Raw genomic sequence first — 23,712 nt, 5'->3', positions numbered from 1 at the left:
CCAAAGTGACTAGAGAGATATTGACCTTAGGGCTAATCATGAGCATAATACATTTTCTTGTAGAACTAAGACTAAATGAAGGTTAAAATGGTAGAAAGCATCATAATGTAAATCAATCTACAATAAAGAAAGAAAGATGAGAGCATATGCCAAAGAAATGTTTTTAATACTTTCATTAAATGTTTTTAGTAGTTGCTGGTAGTATTGGTATTGCCATTCTGAGGCCGTTAGGTATGTAATGTAGCATAAAAACAAATAGTAATTTATGGGATATTCTAATTCAGTCATCCTCTGTGCCTAAAAAACCAAGATTCTTGATGAAGAAAGGAGATACAAATGTAATATAGAAGTTAAGTAAAAACTCTGTAGTTTTGAATTAATTGGAAATGTCAATATGAATTCATGAAATATTGTATCATGTATATATATTTTTATCTTAGCTCTGCCCACTGAAAAGACCTAAAAACAATGACCACTTAGTAGCACACCCCAGACTGTGTCTTCAAGTACCATCTTTCCACTAAAATAAACGAATGCCTCTTAAAGAAATGCTTGATTCTAAGTCTGGAGCGGGAAATGAGCTTGGAACAACTTGTTATACCCACTATGGTCATGTCAGAAGGACTCAGAAGCCAACTTAAAGAGGCTCCCATTGGCCAATAATGTACAAGATCAATTTAATTAAGAAGAATAATTTTAACCTACTAAAACCCATCAAATATGCTTAAATCTATAAATTCACAATGATATTTAAAATAATGCCTAATTATCACCTTCTGGGAATATAAAGAAGCAATTTATTGTCTTAAAACTGGTAAAAACAGGGAGCAGATGTGGCTCAATCAGTTGAGCACCTGCCACCCACATGGGAGGTCCCAGGTTTGGTTTCCAGTGCCTCCTGATAAAACAAAACAAACAACAAGCAAAAACAAAGTGAAAAAATCAACTCAGGGAAGCTGATGTGGCTCAGTGGTTGAGTGTCAACTTCTCACTTATGAGGTCCTGGGTTTGATCCCTGGCCCCTGTATCTAAATAACAAAACAAAACAAAACCAACCAATCAAACAACCAACAAACAAAAAGCCCTGGTAAATATGGAGGAAAAAAAAAGAATCAAGGATTTATTCTTTCTTTCTTTCTTTCTTTTTACATTAAGAGGTACCAGGGATTGAACCCAGGTCTCGTACATGGGAAGCCAGCGCTCACCCACTGAGCTACATCCACTCCCCTATCCTCTCTTTCTATATGAACCATATCATTAGATAATCAAATAGTAGATATTCTCTTTATAAGAGTATTCAAAAAATAAAAAAATAAAAGTATTCCAACTACTAAGTGAAAAAAGAATTGATAAGTCATTTTGCAACCACCAGTGAATTAACAGATCTAAGCATTAAGCAACAACAGCTAGTAACTTCTTAAAAGGAGAGATAATCATGCACTATGTGCCTCTTGGTGAAAGAACACTCCATTTCCTATAGCCTTGCCAAAGGAATAAAATCTGAGTCAAATCAAGCTTGTATATCCAGCTGCCAATTAGCAGGAAATACAAAGGACAAAGGAGCATGTCGAAGTGTCCTATAAATATGTAACCAACAAGATCCAGGTTATGGGAAACTCCACAGGCCAAATTCCCAGGTTCTTCAACAATAAAATTGTAAGGAAAAGAAAGAAAGGGAGGAAGGATCTGTAGATTAAGATACTTAAAAGAGATACCTCATTTGTAATGGGTGTGGTGGATTGAATTGTATATCCCAGTTTGAACATGTTCTTGGTCTTGGTCCATTTTGTAGTGGGTGTGGACCCATTGTAAATAAGATTTCTTCAAGATGTTACTTCAGTTAAGATGTGGACCCACTGAATCAGGTTGGGCTTTAATCTGGATTACTGGAGTACATTAGAGGTAGAGTAAGAGGCAGATGGAAAGAGAAGCCAGGAGAGACCAACATATGCACACTTATGTGACAGAAAAGCCAAGCACCAAGGATCACAGCAGCTAGTCCCAGAATGCCATAGAGGAAGAAAGCATTGCCTTGCTGACACCTCAATTTTGAATTTCTCATAGGCTCAAAACTGTGAGCCAATAAATTCCCATTGTTTAAATTAATCTGTTGTATGGTATATGTTTTAGCAGCCAAGAAACTAAAACAGTGGGCAAGACAAAGATTCCATTAGAAACTTAGAACATATAAATGTTTAGAAATATTAATGGTATCTAATTTCATAAAAATCACTTTTACTTCTCTTAAATTTCCTACATTTTTTCAGAAGCTGAAATCTGAAGTATCTAATTTATGAAAACCTGTTTAAATCAGCTTTTAGATATTTTTCATGAAATTGTTAGTTACATGTTTTATACTTACCTTTGTGACAGAGGAGCATAGATTTTGAAGTCAGTACTAGGTTTGAATGCTAGCTCTTGCATCTCTTGGCTTTGTGACTTCGGGGCAAGTTACTTAATGTCTGAAGCGGGAGTGGAGGTGTGATTTTTATCTCTCCTCTGAAGGGCATAATAAATGATAACCTATGTCTTGGGGTTGTTGTGGGTATGCATGAAACATCATATATAGAATCTCTAGTACTGTGATTACAATATATTAGGCACTTAATAAATGAAAGCTACTATTATTTTGCTTTCAATATGTCTGGAGTAGTGTACCAGAATTCTGTACTTTGAAAAGCCTTCCATATAATTCTAATCATTGTTCAAATTTGGGAAGCATGATCCCTGATAAAATCTTTCTGGGTGCAAGCAAATATTCAGCTTCAAGTATGTTTGTGAATGCATTGCTTATAATAGTAGAAAACTAGAAAACACCTAAATATATATACAGCAATAGGAGACTAGCAAAATTAGTTATGCTTAATCCTTGCTCTATAATATTAGGTGGCCATTAAAATAAAACTTAATAGCTAACAGAACTAACTACATGCTAGGCACAGTTATAAATGCCTTCAATGTATCATCTTATTTAGTACTTCTGTGAGGTAGTTATCATTAGCAACCCTATTTTACAGATGAAGAAACAGAGACAACAGATGGTTGAGAAATTTGCCCTGGCATACAATGGACCATCGCATGGCCAAGAATTTAACCTTGGCTATCTGATTCCACAGTTAAATGTGTTCTCTTTTTTCTTTTCTTTTTAAAGAAGCTTTAGATTATATAAATGTTATATCAAAAATATAGGCATTTCCATATACCCCACTCCCTCCTCCTCCCACATTTTACCCCATTAACAACAACTTTCATTAGTTTGGTACATTTGTTACAATTGACGTATGCATAGTGAAGCATTATTACTTACCATGATCCATAGTTAACATTATGGTTTATACTTTGCACCACTAAATTTTATAGGTTTTTACAAAATGTATAATGGCCTGTATCCGACATTGCAATACCATGCAGAACAATTCCAATGTCCCAAAAATACCCATGTTACACCTCTTTTCCCTCTTCCTCCCCTTAGAACCTCTGGTGACCACTGTCTTTATATCAATGTTAAAAGTTCTTCCATTACTAGAATAAGTCTACTTTAGTCCATAGTTGCATTCCCGCCTTATGTTTGTTCATTTGTCAAAGTTGAGGATTTGGGGATGGTGATGCCTACTCTGCTTCTGATTAAGAGGGTGCTTAAACTCTCCTAGGACAGCTAACAGAAAAGGATGATAACAGACAACACCTATACCAAAAACCAAAGAGTATCTATAACGATAAGCAAAACAGTTTCATCCATCTGCCCCATGGGATCTAAGCACCTTCTAAATGTGTTCTTAATAACCATACTGTACTGGCTCTCAAAGTAGAAGAAAAAAGATATATAAAACTAGATTTTGATATGTAGAGCATTCTTAATCTATTCTCAAGAGAAATAAAAGCGGACCACAAAATGATATTCACAGGATGGTCCCATTTTTGTAAAATTAAAAAGTATACATTTCTTGAGGAGGAGAGAAAGGGTGCAGGGTTTGAAACATGGAGAATGACATGGACCAACATGTCATGGACCAACAAACTACCAACACTGTAGAGGAGTCCCTGGATCTCATCAGGCTCAGCCTGGATGTATGAATTTATGTGAAAATGAGAAATGACTAGAACTTAGAGACAGATTTAAAATATGTTATTGGAGATGTGGAAGAAACTATGACTAAAAATTTATAGAGAAATATATGTGTGTATATATATATATAAACAAAATGGAATGATCCCATATTCTTTGTCTAGGGAAATGGTGTTGTCCTAGTTGCCCCTGTACTAAGAGTTGATTGAAACAAAGAATATATCCTATGTGGAAAATAGGAGACTTTGTACAATTGCCTCTTTAAAAATAGAAGATATTCATAGGAGAAATCTGTGTGAACTTAGATATTAAAAAATGACCAACGATACTTCCACTCCTGAAATCTACTTGATTTCCAGATAATTCACAAGTTCTTAAGCTAAATGGCATTTTATTTTTCTCCAACCCTTTCAATATATGTAATCACCAAGATACAGAGCTCTTTTTCAGTTGTTTTGCTCCAGTGTTTTCACAAACATGCTCACAGAGACACACATACACAAGCATACCTCATTGAAAAGTGGTTAGAAGACTATAAATAAAAATGAGATCAGGATTGACCCTTGGAAAGAGTGGTTTTTATTTCCTTATGTTTGCTTACCTGTAATTTTCTAAAATTTCTAGATTGGACATGTTTAATTTTTTCATGAGAAAAGCAAACAAAAAGAAAAGAAAAGAAGAAGGAGTAGCTAAAAAAAAAAAAAAAAAAAAAAAAAAAGCATACCTGCAAGAATAGAACAGTCCAGACTGGGAATAGGAAGAGTAGTGAGCCACCTTAGACTTACTGATCGACCTATGAATGGATATAACGATCCTAAAATGTTCATCCAAAAATTATTTTATTAGAACCCTAAGATGTGGAGCAATCACATGAGAAGTAGAAAATATTGCTGGAGAAAGACAGGTTGACAATGCAATACCATGGAAAAGGTGAAGGCAAACTCATGCTATGCATTGGTATTTTCTTCAGCCTAATGAAGATATTGCTGGAAGTAAAGCAGAGTATGGAGGAAGGAGATGAGGAAGAGTATAGAAAGCAATACAGAAAGCCTGTGACTTATAGAAATTTGTTGAAAGATGTACTGTCCCCTTGAACTCTAAAAACCGTGAAAAATATGTACAACACAAAGGAAATAAATCTTGTAAATGAAATTAGAAATAGAAAATCAAAATAGGATTTCAAAGTATCGTACTTTGTTCTCCTCTTTGTCTCATCCCAAATTATTACCTTACAAAAGACTGGACAAATTCAAAATAAGGTTGAGTAATAATTGGAAATGAATAAAGAACTTAAGTGTAGACACTGAAAAATAAAAAGGGAAAGAGGAAATTGACATTAGAAAAGGGGGGGCGGGTAGTGGAGATGAAGAACATTCATTGCTAGAGGAATCAGTTTAAAAATGGACCAAGATTTCAAACAGATGGCCTAGTATACTCTCAAAGAAAAACAGAAAACATGAGCTCTCCTTAAAAAAAAAAAAGACAAGACAGTAGTAGAAGATAAAAATTTCTTTGTATGGTTAAGAAACAGAAGAGGAAAACTTAACATTGTGTAGATCCAAGGCATATTAGAAGTGACAAAATATAGTAAAATGATTGAAAACTCAATCATGGGAGATCAGAGGAGGCAGGCTCAAGAAAACATGCAAAACAAAATGGAAAAGACAAAAGAGATACATAAATTATTATAGAGAAGATAACAAATATGGAAGAAATGTAGAAGATACATCACCAGAGGCAGATTGATCATGAATCTATTGAAATTTAAGATTCATGATTTCTGACATACATGGAACTCCTTTAAGACCCTGTGAGGTCATTATTTTTGTAAAATTTGCAAAACTAAGATATTTACATTCAACAGTGGGAGCGGATGTGGCTCAAGCAGTTGAGCGCCTGCTTCCCACATGGGAGGTCCCAGGTTCAGTCCCCCTGTACCTCCTAAAAACAAATAAACAATAGGAAAAACAAATGAAAAAACCAACTCATTAGAGCCGATGTGACTCAGTGGTTGAGAACCGGCTTCCCACATACGAGGTCCTGGGCTCAATTCCTGTCCTGGTACTATAAAAAAAAAAAAAAAAAACAAAACCCATGCAATCAGTTACAATTGCTTTCTCTTGCCATTCTTACTTCCTCTCATGTTGGGTAGTATTGGAGTAGTCACAGTCAGTTTTAGAATCCATCTAAGGAGTTGACATGAAATACTACCATTAGCAAAGAGAACAATAAAACTCATGATATACTACAATAATGAGGATGTAAATGACAAACTGCTAAGAATATTTAATATTTGTCACTGCAGAAGAAAACTTACAGTATGTTCTGAAATCTTTTAATTAGTATATGAAAGAAAATTGTTGGAGTATAACCCAAATTTGACAATGATCATAAAAATTTATATTACATTACCAGTTTTAAGTTGTGAAGCTGAAACATTTCTAAACCCTCAATAATTTTAAAGAACTGGCTTTTGTAGAGGAAAGACTGAATTAGCTTCCTAACAGAAAATACTTCAAAATCATCATATGAAGAGGTGATCAAAGCATTTGCATCCAAAAACTGTAGAGGAAAAAGTATTATAAAGGTCTATTCGAAGTTATTTTCCCGGTTTGTTGTGTGTGTTTTTACGTGTCAGCTTTTTAAGATTTGTAATTATTTTTTTCATTCTAAATAAATACTCACATTCTAGCCTAATTTAGTGTTCTTTTTCTTAAAGAGGACTTCCACTGATAATATAAGCTTCAGGCTCCACAAAACCTGGATTCACACCCTCCTGTATACTGTATATTCATAATGAGAACTTCTGAAGAAAAGATAGAACAAATGTAACAGGCAGGGAGCATGTGAACACTGGGGATTGGTGACTTATGAATGGTCCTGAATGACAATGCAACAACAGATACAGACTGTTATACATCTTGCCATAACCTATAGAATTGGGTGGGAGAGAAAGTAAACTACGATGTAAACTTTAATCCACACTTAGTGGCAATGCTCCAAAATGCGTTGATCAATTGCAATGAATATACCTTACTACTGAAGGGTGGTGTTAATGTGGGAAAATATGGGAAGTGTGGGGAGTGGGGCATATGAGAATTCTCTCTATATTTTTTATCCACCCCCCCCCCTTGTGGCTTTTTGCGTGCTGTCTGCTCTCTGTGTCTAATCGCTGTGCGTTCTTCTGTGTCTGTATTTATTTTTACTTCCCCTCCTACCCCCCCTTGCAGCTTGCTTTCTTTCTGCTCTCTGTGTCCATTTGCTATGTGCTCTTCTGTGATTTTGCTTGTCTCTCTTTTTGTTGCGTCACCTTGCTAAGTCAGATCTCCACCTCCCCCATGGGCTGGGTGGCACTCTGGTGCTTGCCAGCCGGGCCCGCAGCTGTCTGCAGCATGTGGGCAAGCCTGCCCTCACAAGGATGCCCCGGGAACCAAACCCAGGGCCTCCGATATGGTAGAGGGGAGCAAAACTGATTGAGCCACAGCCGCCTCCCCACCCCTATATTTTTTATATGGTATTTGTATAATCTAAGTATCTTTAAAAAAATAAAAAACCAAATATAATAGGCAGATTATATTTAAAGAGATGATAGAAAAAAACTTTCCTCAAATAAAATTTGAATCTTCCTACTATGTCCCTAGGAAAAAACAATATAGTACAGTCAACATAATATATCTAGTAAAGTTATTGAACTTTCAAGGACAAAGAATTCACATAGAATTCTTCTTAATTACATTCAATGGGAAAAGACCGATGACTGATAACTTGCAAAATTTTGAGAGAAAGTGTCAGCCACGCATTTCATATCCAACTAATTTGTTTGCTATAAAACCAATGAATGATATTCTCAAGAATCTGAGAACTCAGGAAATATAGTAACCCTATCTTTTCTTGAAAAACTATTTGACAAAATTCAGCCAAAGATCTGAATCCAAATAAAAACTCAGGTATGGAGAAGTGCAATGAAAGTATTTGTGATAAGCACTGAATCCAATCAGATATTCCACTAAAATCAAACAACTGAAAGTATTATGACTTCTGGACAGAATGTAAATGTTTTAAACCTCAACATAGTAAAATTGATAATTAAAAAATTAGGAAATGATTTATTCAACATGTTCATATTAAGCACTGATTCTGTGCAGGCATTGTCAAGCTCCTGAGAACTGTCATGAACATGAAAGAGTCAGTGTTTGCCCTCAGAAGTCTTACAGTCTATAATTATAATTAACAAGCCATACCATTAGAGTACTGGAGTGGGTATCTATTGTTTTTTGTGTTTTTTTGTTTTCTCTCTAGTCTCCAGTTTGCCCTTTCTTCTGGCAATAGAATTCCTCTTTTTAATGGACAATCTATGCTCTTCGGTTCCGATGAAGCTGATGCCAGCCATCCCCTTTCATGAAGGCGCCAAATCAGACCATCCCATTACTCTGACTGTAGTGAATTTTTCAGGACTGGGCACACTATCAAAAGTGGGCCAATCTCTGGAAATTTCCTGATATAGCTATCATGAAAAACTGATTTCCACTGGTGCTGCTAAGCTAGTAGAATGTGAATCTGTGTCTCATCTTGACCATAATGTAGAAAGAGCCAGTCAGAAAGGTCTTTTTTTAACCAATTACTGGGACAGGGGATTGAACCTGGAACTTTGTGAGAGGCTGGTGCTCAACCACTGAGCCACATTGGCTCCCCTGAGTTGGCTTTTTCTTCTGTTTGTTTGTTGTTGCTTTTTTTTTTAGGAAGCACCAGGAACCAAACCTGGGACTTCCCATGTGGGAGGCAGGCACTCAAATAAGTGAGCCACATCCACTCCCACAGAGTCTTTTTTTAAAAATAAAATTTTATTGAAGCACAGCATTCATACATGCATATACATAAACAATAAATGTATAGTAAAAGTTGTGAACTTACAAAGCAAATATGCATGTCATCATACAGGGCTCCCATACATCCCACTAACACCTTGCATTGTTGTGAAACATTTGTTACGAACTATGAAAGAGCATTGTAAAAATATTACCACTTATTTTGACAATGCTTTTTAATCATTAGTTAAAAAGGTTTAACAACAATGCAAGTTATTGGTGGTAGTGTGAGTTATGAGAGTCCTGTATGATGTTATATATGTTTATTTTGTAAGTTCACAACTATTATTATACACTTATTATTTATGTATGTTTATGTATGAGTGATATACTCAATAAATTTTTTAAAAAATTACTACTAACTGTACTGTATCTTATATTTGGTGTATTTTTCCCCCAACCCACCCAATCATTAACATCCATATTAGAATTGTATATTTTTTATAGTTCATGAGAGAATGATCTCATATTTCTTGTTTACCATAGTTGATCTTCCACCACTGGATTCCCTATGTTATACAGTCCCATGCTTTGTACAGTCCATTCAACATGTTCACTTAGTGGCTCTCATTTTCAAAGAGTTGTGCTGTCCTCACCTTAGTCAATTTTAGAATGTTTTCATTACTCCAAATGGAAAAATCCCATACTCCCTTATGCCCCACTATTTCTGTCCCTTAGAATTGATATAATATCTTCTTTGCCATTGCTACAAAAATAGTACACTATTACTGCTAACTTTCGTCCATAAATTACATTAGTTGTAATCTACCCATGTTATCATGATGTGAGAATCTTGACATCACTTAATGCCCTGAATCTTACTGAAATTAGTCACACCATTGACCTTTCCAGTTGTTGAGCCAATAATAAATTCTCTCTTTTCCAGTCTAAGCTAGTAAACATCTTTTTTTTTTTTTTTTGGTTAAGATTTATTTTATTTATTTCTCCCCACCCCCTCATTGTTTGCACTTGTGTCTTTAGGAGGCACCAGAAACTGAACCCGGGACCTTCATTGTGGGAGGGAGGCACCTAATCCCTTGAGCCACTTCCATTCCCTGCTTTGTTGTGTCTCTCATTATGTTTTTTCTTCTTGTGTCTCAAGTTGTGTCATCTTGTTGCAACAGCTTGCTGCATCTGCCTGTTATATTAGCTCGCTGTCTTGCTCATTTTCTTTAGGAGGCACCAGGAACCTCTGCTTCCTGCTTTGTGTCTTGCATTATGTTTTCTTCTTGTGTTTCTTTTTGCATCATCTTGTATCAGCTTGCTGTGCCTGCCTGTCATGCCAGCTCACTATCTTCATTAGGAGGCACTGGAACTGAACCATGAACCTCCCATGTGATAGGTGGGAGCTCAGTTGCCTGAGTCACATATGCTTCCCATAAATGTCTTATTTTATTACTTACAACTGAAAGTAGCCCATTAAATTCTAGTATGATAAGTGCTATAATAGGAGGAGTACAGGATGATATGGAAGCACTTAGCAGTAGCACATTTATAAATTATCTTACAATTTTCACATATACTTATGATATTTTTCAATGTTCATCACATTTTAAATATTTATTGTCAAACTGTTGTTGGTGTTGTATCATGATTTAACAAAATAACAGATGAAAGGGAAGAGTGGTAAGAGTAAGTAAGTATGCTACTTTTCTCATGGAGAAAGGAGGTAAAGGTGATACATGCATTTAAAAAACACGACTACTGAGGGGAGAAATCACATGATCATCTCAATCAATGCAGAAAAGCTATCCGAGAAAATCCATCACCTTTTCTTGATAAAAACAAAAAACTAGGAATAGAAGGGAACTTCCTCAACATGATGAAAGTCATATATGAAAACCACAAAGCTAACATCGTATTCAATGGTGAAAACTGAAAGCTTTCCCTAAGATCAGGAAGAAGACAAAGATGCCTGTTTTCACACTGCTATTCAACATTGTACTGCAAGCAAGCCAGAGCAATAGGCAAGAAAAAGAAGTAAAAGGCACCCAAATAAGAAAGGAAATAGTAAAACTATCTCAATGCACAGTTGACAATCTACTATATACAGAAAGTCTTGAAAACCCATCAAGATAGCTACTAGAGCTAATAAATGAATTTAGCAAAGTGATGGCGTACAAGAGCAAGACACAAAAATCAGTGGTGTTTCTATATGCCATTAAAGAACAATCTGAAAAGGAAATCAAGAAAAATTTCCATTTATAATAGCATCTAAAAGAATAAACTATGTAGAAATTAAATAGGTGTAAAGAACTTGTACACAGAAAACTACAAATCATTACTGAAAGAAATTAAAGAAGACCTAAATAAATGTAAAGATATTCCAGCTCATAAATTAGAATAGTTAAGGGAAGTGGACTTCACTCAGTGGATGGGGCATCCGCCTACCACACAGGAGGTCTGCGTTTCAAACCCTGGGCCTCCTTGACCTGTGTGGAGCTGGCCCATGCACAGTGCTGATGCGCACAAGGAGTGCCGTGCCACTCAGGGGTGCTCCCCCGCTTAGGGGAGCCCCACGCGCAAGGAGCCTGCCCAAGAATGGCGCCACACACACGGAGAGCTGATGCAACAAGATGACGCAACAAAAAGAAACACAAATTCCCACACCGCTGACAACAGAAGCGGACAAAGAAGAACATGCAGCAAATGAACACAGAGAAAAGACAACTGGGGTGGGAGGCAGGGGGAAAGGGAGAGAAATAAATAATAAAATAAATCTTTTTAAAAAAATTAGAATAGTTAATATCATTAAGATATCAATGCTACCCAAAAGTATTTACAGATTTAACACAATCCCAAACAATATTCCAGCACTCTTGTTTGCAGAAATGGAAAAACTAATCATCAAAATTCATATGAAAAAAATATATTGATAAAGAACAACAAAGTTGGAAGACTCACACTTCCCTATTTCATTTATTACAAAGTTACAGTAATCAAAACAGTGTGGTATTGCCATAAGAACAGACATATAGACCAAAGGAATAGAATTGAGACCACAGAAATAAATCCACACAGCTATGGCCAACTGATTTTTGACAAGGAAGTTGAGTACACTCAATTGGGAACCATTCAACAAATGGTACTGGGAAATCCAATGCAAAAGAATGAAAGTGGACTATTTATCAGACCATATACAAAAACTAACTCAAAATGGATGAATGGCCTGAATATAAAAGCTAAAATTTTAAAACTCTTAGAGCAAAACACAGGGAAACATCATCAGGACCTTGTATTAGGCAGTGGATTCTTAGACTGTATATTGAAGGCATGAGAAAAAAAAAGAAAAACAAGACTCTATCAAAATTAAACTCTTTGGTACATCTAAGGACATTATCATGAAAGTGAAAAGATAACCAAGAGAATGGGAAGAAATATTTGGAAACCATATATCTGAGAAAGGTATAATATCCAGGATATATAAAGAATGTCCACAATTAAACAGTAAAAAAGAGAAACAACCCAATTTAAAAATGGACCAAGACCTTTATTTCTCCAAAAAGGGTGTACAAATGGCCAATAAACATATAAAAAGATACTCAACATCATCAGCCCTTAGGGAAATGCAAATCAAGATCACAATGAGATACCACTTCACACCCACCAGAATGGCTATTCTTAAAGAAAATAATGGGTGTTGGCAAGAATGCAGAGATAGGATCCCTCATAAGATGTTAGTGGGAATGTGAAATAATGTAGCGACTGTGGAAAAAAGTTAAATGTAGAACTACCATATGACCCCAAAACCCCACTTCTAGGTATATACCCAGAAGAATTGAAAACAAGGACTCACACAGATATTTGTACACCAGTGCTCATAGAACATTATTCACAATAGTAAAAAGGTGGAAGCAACCCAAATCTCCATCAGCAGATGAATGCGTAAACAAATTTCGGTATATATATACAATGAAACATTAGCCTTGAAAAAGAACTGAAGACATCATGCTGAGTGAAATAAGTCAGACACAAAGGGGCAGATACTGTATGATTCCATTACATGAAATAGCTGGAATATCAAACACAGAGACATAAAGTAGTGAGCAAGTTATCAGGGACAGGGGTTAGGGGAAATGGGGAGTTAATGCACAATGGGTTTAGGGTTTTTGTTCAGGGGGATGCAAAAGTTCTGGTAATGGATGGTAACGAGGGCAACACAACATTATGAATGTGACTAATCCCACTGAATGGTATATTTGGAAGTGGTTGAGATGGGAAAATTTATGTTGTTTATATGTTTTCACACACACAAAAAGAGCAACAAAAAAGGCAATGGTAATTAAATACAATACATGATCCTGGACTGGATCTAATAATGTAGGAGAAAATGCCTAAAAGGACATTATTAGGACAATCAAAAAAGGTGGAATATAGACTATATGCCTTGTATCAATGGCAAATTTCTTGAACTCCATAACTGTACTTAAGGTTTACATAAGTGAATATTCTCTTCTTGGAAAAATATACATGGGAGTATTGAGTTAAAGGAGTATGATGTATGCAACCTATTCTCAAATGTTTATAAGGCAGGGATAGGTAGGTAGATAGATGATAGATAGATAGATAGATAGATAGATAGATAGATAGATAGATAGATAGATTGATAAGAGGGTGGGAAAAGGAGTGAGGAAGGGAGGGAGGGAGGGAGGGAGGAAGGAAGAAAGGAAGGAAGTTTTTTGTATGTAGACTACATTTCAATAAAAAATATAAACAAACACGACTCCAACCTCAATGTTTTCCAAAATATTTTTCATAATTCCAAAGGAATCTATTAGAACCTCTTATGGTGAAAATTGTTTATCTAAAATTCAGTACAGCCTAAGTGCCATCTGTTTACTTTTTAAAAAAATGTTTTTTTAATTTATTTTAAAAAGATGCTTAGATTACATAAAATGTTACATAAAAAATATAAGGGATTCCCATATGCCCCATTCCCCACATCTCCCACTTTTCTTCACATTAACAATTCTTTCATTAGTGTAGTACATTCATTATCATTAATGAACACATTTTGGAGCATTGCCACTCGGCATGGATTATCCATCTGTTCACTTTTAGTCTGTTGTAGTCAAGTATATTTTAATTTAATGTTTTAATACTTTTATTTAAAATGCCACATATAAAATGATCCCATTTTTTATATAAAGTTATTTTTCTCCTTTTTCCTTCCTTCCAGTCCTCCATTTGTATATTTCTACCTAGGAGATGACTGGATGATGGCTCCAAATGCTAACCAAGGAGATAGGATTTGGGGTGCATTTTAAAAATTTTTTCCTGGACTTTGCTACATGGCTTGAATTTTTATTATGAGCATGTATATGTAGTATTTTTATTAAGCAGGGCTGAACTTATATCTTATGCCAACATTTATCCATCATCAAAAAGAAGGACTCATAGGAACACATTTTACACAAAATCCAATTATAGCTACACAGCACTGTTCAGCCATTTTTAGGGCTATCTGTCTCTCATCTCTCAGTGGGGTGTGTTCATCTTGGCAGTTTGTGGGCAGTCTTCTGTTCACGCTCAGTGTAACTATATAGGATGATGTCATGGGAAGAAACTGCTTAAAAAGCTTCTAAGGGTTTATGTTGACTTTTTAATTCCAAAATGTCATAAAGAACAATATTCAAATGCCAATAATATCATTTTAGTTTGTTTTAATAAAAGGCAGAGGAAGGAACCTTAAGGTCCCCTTATCAATCCTTTCTTCATATTTTTTTTAGAGTCTGATATTTCTTGTTCGAGACTGGAGTTTTCCATATGAATTTTCATATGGAGCTGATGGTGGTGCCAAATTCTTGGAGAAACGCCTCAAGGTTTGTTAGATACTTAGATGCATGAAATTTCACCAATGGTAATCTAGAATTTATTATTTTTGTTGAATGATTTGCTGAATATTCAATAGCCACAATCTCATTTGACCCTCATTGCATTTGTATAAATAAACTAAGACTGATATTTAAAAATACCTTAAGTTACAATTTAAAATATTATCAATAATTTTGATAGTTAAAAATTTTTTGTAGATATCTATAAAACAATTATTTATTTCTAAAGATAAAACTTTTACTTTGAAGAATTAAATTAGTTCAATACCAATAGTGAAAATATATAGATTTCATGTTTTTTATTTAGTAGAGGTTTAAAAGGCAATTTAACAGAAATGCCTAATTTTGAAATCCCCACTGTTACCTTGGAACATTTTGCTAATAGTTCACAAGGCAAAATTAGAAAGGCTTCCACTTGCTATTATGTCATGATCATTCAGCTTTGTTTACATTTAACAGATCTCACACAAATAAAGTACCTGCTCAAAAATGAGAAAAAAAATTTAAAAAATTTTCCTTAATAATTGTGGATCTCTGAGCTTACCTCTTTTGCTTTATGTTTACTTTTAGAATAGTTTGTCTATTCGAGAAATTGTGAAATGTATGTAAAAAAGGAGGCAGGAAGGTGAGATTTAGCTTACAAGTAAACACCCAATTATTCAGATGCCTTTTGAGTATTTAGATGGTGACAAGAGGTTGTCTTTAGCATTTCTTGAAAGAAGGTAGGAATATCTTTTGACCTGTTTATGTCTAGGAGTATTATGAATTAAAGAAAATTTGAGTATGTAGGAACTAGCTAGAATAAAACCCCATTAATTTGTAATAAAAAATTGGAATATCTATCTGAGTTAGTGTATAGGTAAACACTTGTTAATTGTAATAATTATGCCATGTGTATGTGATACTTGAATATAACTATGTGGGCAAATTCACCCACAACTTTATTCTTTCTTTAGTAGCAGCCCATCATGTCATTTTTATCATTGTGGTACCAGACAGACATAGCAAATATAAGATGCCAAAGAATTCCTTTGGAATCCAGTTTATGTTGAAAGTAGTTTCAACTTCAGAATGATTTACTGCAGGTCTCAGGGAACCAGCATGAAGAACTACAGAATGTTCGAAAACACATCCATTCCTGTTTCACCAAAATTTCCTGTTTTCTGCTACCTCATCCTGGCTTAAAAGTCGCCACCAATCCAAACTTTGATGGAAAGTTGAAAGGTTTGTCTTTTAATGAATAGATTTGCATTATTTAGTCTGAATATGAAAATGTCATTTTATCCACTGAGCCTAGGGCTGCTAGTATCATTTACCTACTGATGTGAGATTGATGATTAGAAATTGTCAGGAGAAATCCTGGGCTGGTGCTGGAAAGCCTCCTTTGTGAGCAGTGGCATACTGTGGATGCTGAATTGTGTACATTGAATGAGAAAATAGGCTAATTCTACATTCACCTGGGAGGCAGTAACCCTCAATCACAGAGCTTCCTACTCACCTCTGTGTACAGAGAAATGTTCCTTAATGTCTTTATTTTTATTATTTATGTTAAAAGGGAAAAAATAGATGTCTGTCTATTGGGAATGTTAAGTTATGAAGGGAATGAAAAAAAAAAAAACACACATAGTACTGAAACCAGGCTCTCAAACTGCTACTAAAGACTTCACTAAAAATGAAATCTTCTGGATGAAGAGTAGTTTCTTTAAAAAAAAACAACAAAAATCACTAGCATGTTTTTTTCTAGAAGCATATATTAATGGTATGTAATTATTTTTTCAGTGGAGACCTGACTAATGTTTATGATTCCAAAGCAAGTCTAGAAGTAGGCTCTGGAATTCTGATATTTAATTTACTGTAGCAAATACTTAATTTTCTGCATTTTGCCAGGAGTAAGACAGTGACCTAACAAGTCTTTCAGCATAGTTTAAAAAGGATTTAAAATTACTTAAAAAAGAAAAAAAGGACAGCATAACTTGTAGCCAATTTTATAGAAACTGGCAGATTTGAAAAGCAAAAGTATTATTTTTTCCCTGTATCCAATATCCTTTACTCTGATACCTTATTTAATTTTGGCAATTAGTATCATAAATAAAGTCCCAAATTTCTCAATCATCAACATTGCTCGTATGTATGTTTTAAATTATCTTGCTTTTATACAGCAGAAAAGATAGCAGTAAGCACATATTAATGCATGGATGCCAAGACCGGTAGTTTCACTGACCCCTCATGAATTCAAACCCACTAGTGAGCACGAAGACCTCTTGATACTGTGCACATAACCTTTTGATCTCATTAGCGATAGTAATTGTTATAATTAATATTTATTCATGATCTCATGTTGCAATTATTCTTTATTTTACTATATCCAGTGTTATTTAAAACTTACAATACTATGATTACATTTAATTGCTATTAATTTAATAGTTTTCCACATAGGCAATCAAAAGGATCAAAAGTATTGAATCACATTCATTCGGCCACTTTTTATTTAACTGACTGCCTACTGAATACCTCTTTTAGCATAGCCAACACAATCTTAATTAAGGGATTTATCCTATTTTGAGGTTTATCTGTTTTATTTTACTGTAAGTAAAACTATCAGGTAAGCATATCGTAAGTGGCAGAGCTGCTAAGGAAGCTCCAGTTAGATTCAAGAAAGCATAGCCAAATGCCATAGCAAGGTGATTATTTTTAAAAAGGTGTTTCTGATTCCTTGCAAGAGTAAGGTAATCCTGAGACAATACCTTCCTTGGTTATTATATTCAGTGCCATTGGAGTTCTTATACAGCATGCATCATGTCCTAACTTATTGTGACAGATAATCCACTTTGGCCTAGTGTCCCAGAATCCTAGTGTTTTATGACAAAAATTATTGAAGAAAACAGAACATCATCTTGAATAATCATCCATACCTACTTATTAAACAGCTGCACTTGGTCAAAGTTTGTTAGTATTACAGTTACCCTTCAGGAAGCAGATTTGGCTCGACGGATAGAGCAGCTGCCTATCACATGGGAGGTCCAAACCCAGGGCCTCTTGACCCATGTGATGAGCTGGCCCACCTGCAGTGCTGATGTGTGCAAGTGCCACGCAGGGATGTCCCCCGTGCAAGGGAGCCCCACGCACAAGGAGTGCACCCTGTTAGGAGAGCCGCCTGGTATGAAAAAAGTGCAGCCTGCCCAGGAGTGCTGCCGCACACAGAGAGAGCTAACACAGCAAGATGATGCAACAAAAAGAGACACAGATTCTGGGTGCCGCTAACAAGAATACAAGCGGACACAGAAGAACACACAGTGAATGGGCACAGAGAGCAGACAACTGGGGGCAGGGGGGTGGGGAAGGGGAGAGAAATAAATAAAAAGAAAAAAGAAAAAAACCAGTTACCCTTCTAAATATGAGTGAAAGCAGTAGAGGCAATTCTCAATCTTGTTGTTGAACATGAATTGAGATGTCAAATGATTTTTTAAAAATCAGTTCAGAATATCTAGTTCAGAACATCTTTAACATGCACTTCTCTGTTTGATTGCTTGTGTGTGATATTTAGGCTACTTCCTTGGATTCCATCGATTCCTGGGATAATTTCAGATCTGCTGCAAAAAAATCATGGTGTTTTTAAACTTTGTGTTGCAAATAACCAAAACAGATTTGTGCTTGTAACTGAAGTTGGTATGTGCACCTTGACTAATTTGGAGTAGATTTCTGCCATCAAGTTCTTCCCTGAAATGACCCTAAAAGAATGATATGAAGTCTTAATCAAGGCAGGCTTTCTGGTCATTTTGTTTTCTTGCTTACTAGACTACATTAAAGTATTTTCGATAGTTAAAAGTCAAGTTTGCAGATGACAGCATTTTATTCAGGATACCAGAAGTTTAGTTGTAGCAAAGAAGTCAGATCACTTGCAAAAATGGAAGCAGCTCTGAGCATCTAGGGATGGCAAATGATTTTTATAGACATGAAAAGGAAGTTAGTTTGACTCTTCGTGACTGGGCAAAGGATTGTCCATTTTATAACAGTGGGTTTAGGGCACATGGGCTTTATTTTGTATTAGGTTAAATGTAATGAACTAAGGCCTGATGGGCTATCTGGGTTGGCTGCCTTGGTAGGAATTTCAAATTTCAAAAGGTATCAAGAGGAAACTTAAGAGGGAGTAAGAATATAAATAGGGCATGGTTTATTTTTTGTTTTTTCCTATAAGAAGTCCCTGGGGCTTTCTTTATATAATTTTATTACAGTACAAGAAATCAATTCAGGGACCAGGCATTGCTTTGACCTAATACTATGCCTTTAATAGTTCCCAAATTGCTTTATCTACTATGACCAATACATCTTGATAACCACTTTTGGATACCAATGAGATTTCCAAATAGCAGACTTTGAAAAATGAATAGTTATATCTTATAAACTTGAGTTCTTCAGCAAGTTTCTCTACTAACCATCCTTTCTCTATGTACTTTAAGATAAACACCATCCAATTATACATGCCATTTGATCAGCCTAAAAGAGGTCAGATTTTTTCAAATACAAAAACACCCAATAAGGATGGTACAGCCTCAGATACATAATCGAATAGCTTAGCTTCTTTTCCAATTTGTATTTAGTCCTCATCTAAGAACATAGATGACATTGTCTGTGAGTAGGAAACTGCTACCCACTAGTATCACTAAGCAGCCCTGAAGCATCATTTTTTTAAGGAGGTATTGGGGATTGAACCCAGAACCTCATACATGGGAAGCAGTTGCTCAACCACTTACGCTACATCCACTCCCTCACTTACTTCTTAAGTCATGTTTTCCTTCCAAAACAGGTAGTCTAGACACTAGATATGGATATTGTGTAAGTGCCTTATTCATGTGTCATAGGGACTTACTTTACTAGTATGCTATTTCACAAGATATCTGTATCTTTAAATCTTTAATATAACATTTATTCAGTCAAAATTTGAGTGACTGTTGTGTGCCAGGCCCTGTTCCACATGTCAGGAAAACAGCAGTGAACAAAATATAAAAATCCCTGTCCTCATGTAGCTTCCAGTATAGTAGGAAGAGACAGTCAATGATAAGTACAACAGAGTATATTAATTAGGTAGTGATAAGTCTTTTGGAGAAAAATGAGGCAAGGAACAAGGATAGGGCCTAGAGGGGGAAGGGGGTTATAATTTTTAAAAAGGGTGAGCAGAGAGAACATCACTGAGTTACTATGAGCAAAGACCTGAAGTAGACGACTGAGTCTTGGGGAGGAGCACTCCACGCAGGGGCAAGAATAAGTGCAGAGACCCTGAGATGGGAGCATGCTTCTGTATATTGATCCGAACTGGTCTGCAGATACTCTGGGTCATGTATTTACTGTGTTCTTGGTGGCAAGAGCTCACTAATTGTATCTGTTATGAATACATTGTCATTTTTTTCTGAATCCAAAATTGGAATACCTGGCATTGGTCCCACTGAGAACAAAGTTAGATTATGACTAATGCTAAGTATATGGAAGCAAATAATTTTTTGAGAACACAATTTTAATACAGTTTATGTGGTTATATGCTGGTTACTTTAATAATTACCACATTTGTAGGTATATAAGATACATCCCAATTTTATAAGGAAATTTATGGGTACTTTTAAGTTTCCTGGCTGCTAAAACAAATATCATACAATGGGTTGGCTGAAACAATGGGAATTTATTGGCTCATGGTTTTGAGGCTAAATCGAGGTATCAGTAAAAACCATCCTTTCTCCTTTAAGACTGTGGTGTTCTGGGGCTGGCTGCCAGTGATCTTGGTTTTTCATTTTTCTGTCACATAGTGATGTCTTCTTTCTCCTCCGAGGCCTCTGATTTCTGGCCTCTGGCTTCAACCCGTGACTTCTCTTTCTGTGTGCAATTTCCTTTGCTTGTAAGGACTTCAGCCATATTGGATTAGGGCCCACTCCATTCAGTCTGGGCACATCTTTAATAACATCTTCAAAGGTCCTATTTACAAATGGGTTCACAGCAACAAGACCAGGAAATGAGAAATGAATATACCCTTTTTTGAGGGGAGGAGGGAGTTGGGGACATCCCCAATGGGGGGAAATTTTTTATTGCATATTTTCAAAGTGATTTTTAAAGTGGTTTTATAGGGAGAATTTTTTATGTAATAGTTTGTTTTATACAGAAATTCAGGAAGAATTCAATGTTCTGAATATACAGCTATATTCTACTTACCCTAACAAATGTATAAAATTATATAGTGAAAAAGAAACTTAATGGTATCAGTGAATGCAGCAGATACATAGCAGTCAACGAAACACAACACAGGAATCTGGTAATGTAAAAAGAAATAGTTCAGTGAATACTAACAACTAAAAAACAAATTTCAATAATAAATATCTTTGAATACATACATAGTTCACAAAGCAAAAGTAGCAGTAAAAAGTTGTACAATACAGGCAGCAAAATTAATCTGAATAAAAGCCTATAAAAGGGAAGCAGATTTGGCTCAACTGATAGAGCGTTCACCTACCACATAGGAGGTCCAGGGTTCAAACCCAGTGCCTCCTGACCTGTGTGGTGAACTGGCCCACACAAAGTGCTGATGCGTGCAAGGAGTACTGTGCTACGCGGGGGTGTCCCCCACGTAGGGGAGCCCCACACACAGGGAGTGCGCCCCATAAGGAGAGCTGCCCCACGCAAAAACAAAAGTGCAGCCTTCCCAAGAGTGGCACCACACACACACAGAGTTGACGCAGCAAGATGACACAACAAAAGAGACACAGATTCCTGGTGCCACTGACAAGAATACAAGCAGACACAGAACACACAGGGAATGGACACAGAGAGCAGACAGTGAGGGGAGGGGAAGGGGAGAATAATAAATACAAAATAAATCTTTTTTTTTTTTAAAGCCTATATAAATACCATAAAACATGGACACTAAAATTAAAAATGGTACAAACCTGAAACAAGTTTGAAGAATTTCCAGCAGCATGTCTAATGCATGTCATAAAATTAGCAAATGGGGAAACTGAACTCTATGGTAAACTGGTATTTTAGTGTATATAATGGCTATAACAACAAGCAGGAAAAATGTAAACACAATTTAAGATCTTAATACCTTGAAAATCACCAACCCTGAAAAGTACTCTACTGAAATTCAGATTTTAAAAATTACCAAGGCAGTTACTGCAACTTACTTAGAAACCAAATCATGGGATATATCATGCTTTTTACATATATTATGTATATTCTTTTGTTTAAAATAATGATTTAAGAAATCACCACTGTGTTCCAAACACTTTTCTGAAGGCCTCTTTTCCATGTTACTTTAAGCCTGTAATACTAAGCTTGAACCTAATGCTGTAACATGGGCTATATATAATCAATTTATACCAAATATGATAGGTAAAAAACTTAAACCACTGATCAGACCTCTCTGGCCTTTTGTTGTTGTTGTTGCTATTTTGCTTTACTGAGTTCCACCATTAGAAGTAGCATCATCACCACTATTTTTTTGAACTCTGGAGTCCTGGTTACCACAGCTCACCCCATTCTAAACACTTCTCATAATGCTGACATACTAGACACAGAGTAATTTTTGGATACATTTTCTGTAGGGAATGCATTAGTAATATCTAGCCTTTTCCTCATTTATAATATAACCACAAACAAGACTTAAAGTATCAGATTCATGAAATGGTTACATGAATGAGTTATAAAACTCTTATATAACATTTAATAGCAAGAAAGCTACTTTATAGATGGAAGACAAGATAAATATGTAATTGGAATGGAGATGACAGAACAGCAGTGGAAATTTGGACAAGGAGAATCATCTACTCTGAAAAGAGTGGGTTTCAGTTGTTTAAATGATGGGAAAGTGAATGATGGCATTATCATTGGCATTATCAAATGGAGGAAATCAAAGGATGTTTATTCTATGGCATGGAAGACTGCATGGGATTTTAAAAATAACAATGAATTTGCTTTTACTTGTAGAAATAGATGATGAGTTCATCAAAAACTTGAAAATACTGATTCCTTGGCTACTTAGTCCTGAAAGCCTAGATATTAAAGAGATCAATGGAAATAAAATCACCTGCCGAGGCCTGGTGGAGTACTTCAAGGTATTACTCTCATTTCTAGAGCATTTGTGAGTACTAGATTTGACATGTATTGGAATGCAGTTCCTACATGAAAAAATTTTGTGGACTCTGTAATATGTGGGCAAAGGTATGAAAATGCTAAAATTGTGAGGTATAAAAATGCTAAAAATTGTGAGACTTCCAAGATAACTTTACTTTCTGAAATTAATTTTTGAGGAAACCCCTAAAGAGATAACTTTTCTGTCCCCTTTTATTTTGGGGGAAATATTTTTTAAAAAAGGAATGTACCCAAAAGCTGGGAAAGTTTTTATTCTGGGTTTTTCCCAGGGCCCATACCATGTAGTCCTCAGTCATGATGTATACTAATTTTTCCCTTCACTCTGAAGATTTTCCCAAAGGGGCTAAATTTTGGCTTCTTACTGGAGAATATTCTTCCATGTTTCCTAGTCTTTGCATCAATTTGAAGTGGAATTACTTGTATTTGCTTTTACCTGTTTACCTCAGATGGAAAAACCAGAGGTACCTAATATAACAATTTTTTACCAAACTGCATCATATATAGGGGAGAATTCAGTAACCTAATTTGTGGATTGATGCTCCAAGGACTAAAATACACATTTTTAAAATTGATGTTTTACTTAAAATGCCATCATATGCTTTCTGTGTGATCTACTTACCTTCATCACTCTCTACAATGACATGTTATCTATTTATCCAGAATTTGAATTCTTATTGTGCACAACACTGTGGAGAAGTTTATAAAATTTTTAGGAGATTCAGGACCCTTATACAAATCTGTTCCATAAAGCTTATGTTATCAGCCAGGTTGTCCCAGCAGAAGGATCTGAGAAAGTTTTAAAGGAGGTGGCACTGAG

At 35.5% G+C, this 23,712-nt stretch overlaps 1 protein-coding gene across 3 annotated transcripts in view; it reads left to right on the top strand.

The window, feature by feature from the left end:
- Positions 1-23,712, top strand: part of ATL1 (atlastin GTPase 1) — a 139,863-nt gene that overhangs the window by 109,256 nt on the left and 6,895 nt on the right. For all 3 annotated transcript variants that reach the window (XM_058293446.1, XM_004454111.3, XM_004454110.3), the window contains 3 exons: positions 14,661-14,753; positions 15,851-15,989; positions 22,731-22,858. In XM_058293446.1, coding sequence (XP_058149429.1) covers positions 14,661-14,753; positions 15,851-15,989; positions 22,731-22,858 — 360 coding nt within the window. The remainder of the gene's footprint in view (positions 1-14,660; positions 14,754-15,850; positions 15,990-22,730; positions 22,859-23,712) is intronic.

This window comes from Dasypus novemcinctus, chromosome 3 (assembly GCF_030445035.2).
Source record: "Dasypus novemcinctus isolate mDasNov1 chromosome 3, mDasNov1.1.hap2, whole genome shotgun sequence".
NCBI lineage: Eukaryota > Metazoa > Chordata > Mammalia > Cingulata > Dasypodidae > Dasypus > Dasypus novemcinctus.
Note: the sequence above shows the minus strand (reverse complement) of the source record. Positions and strands in the feature narration are given on the sequence as shown.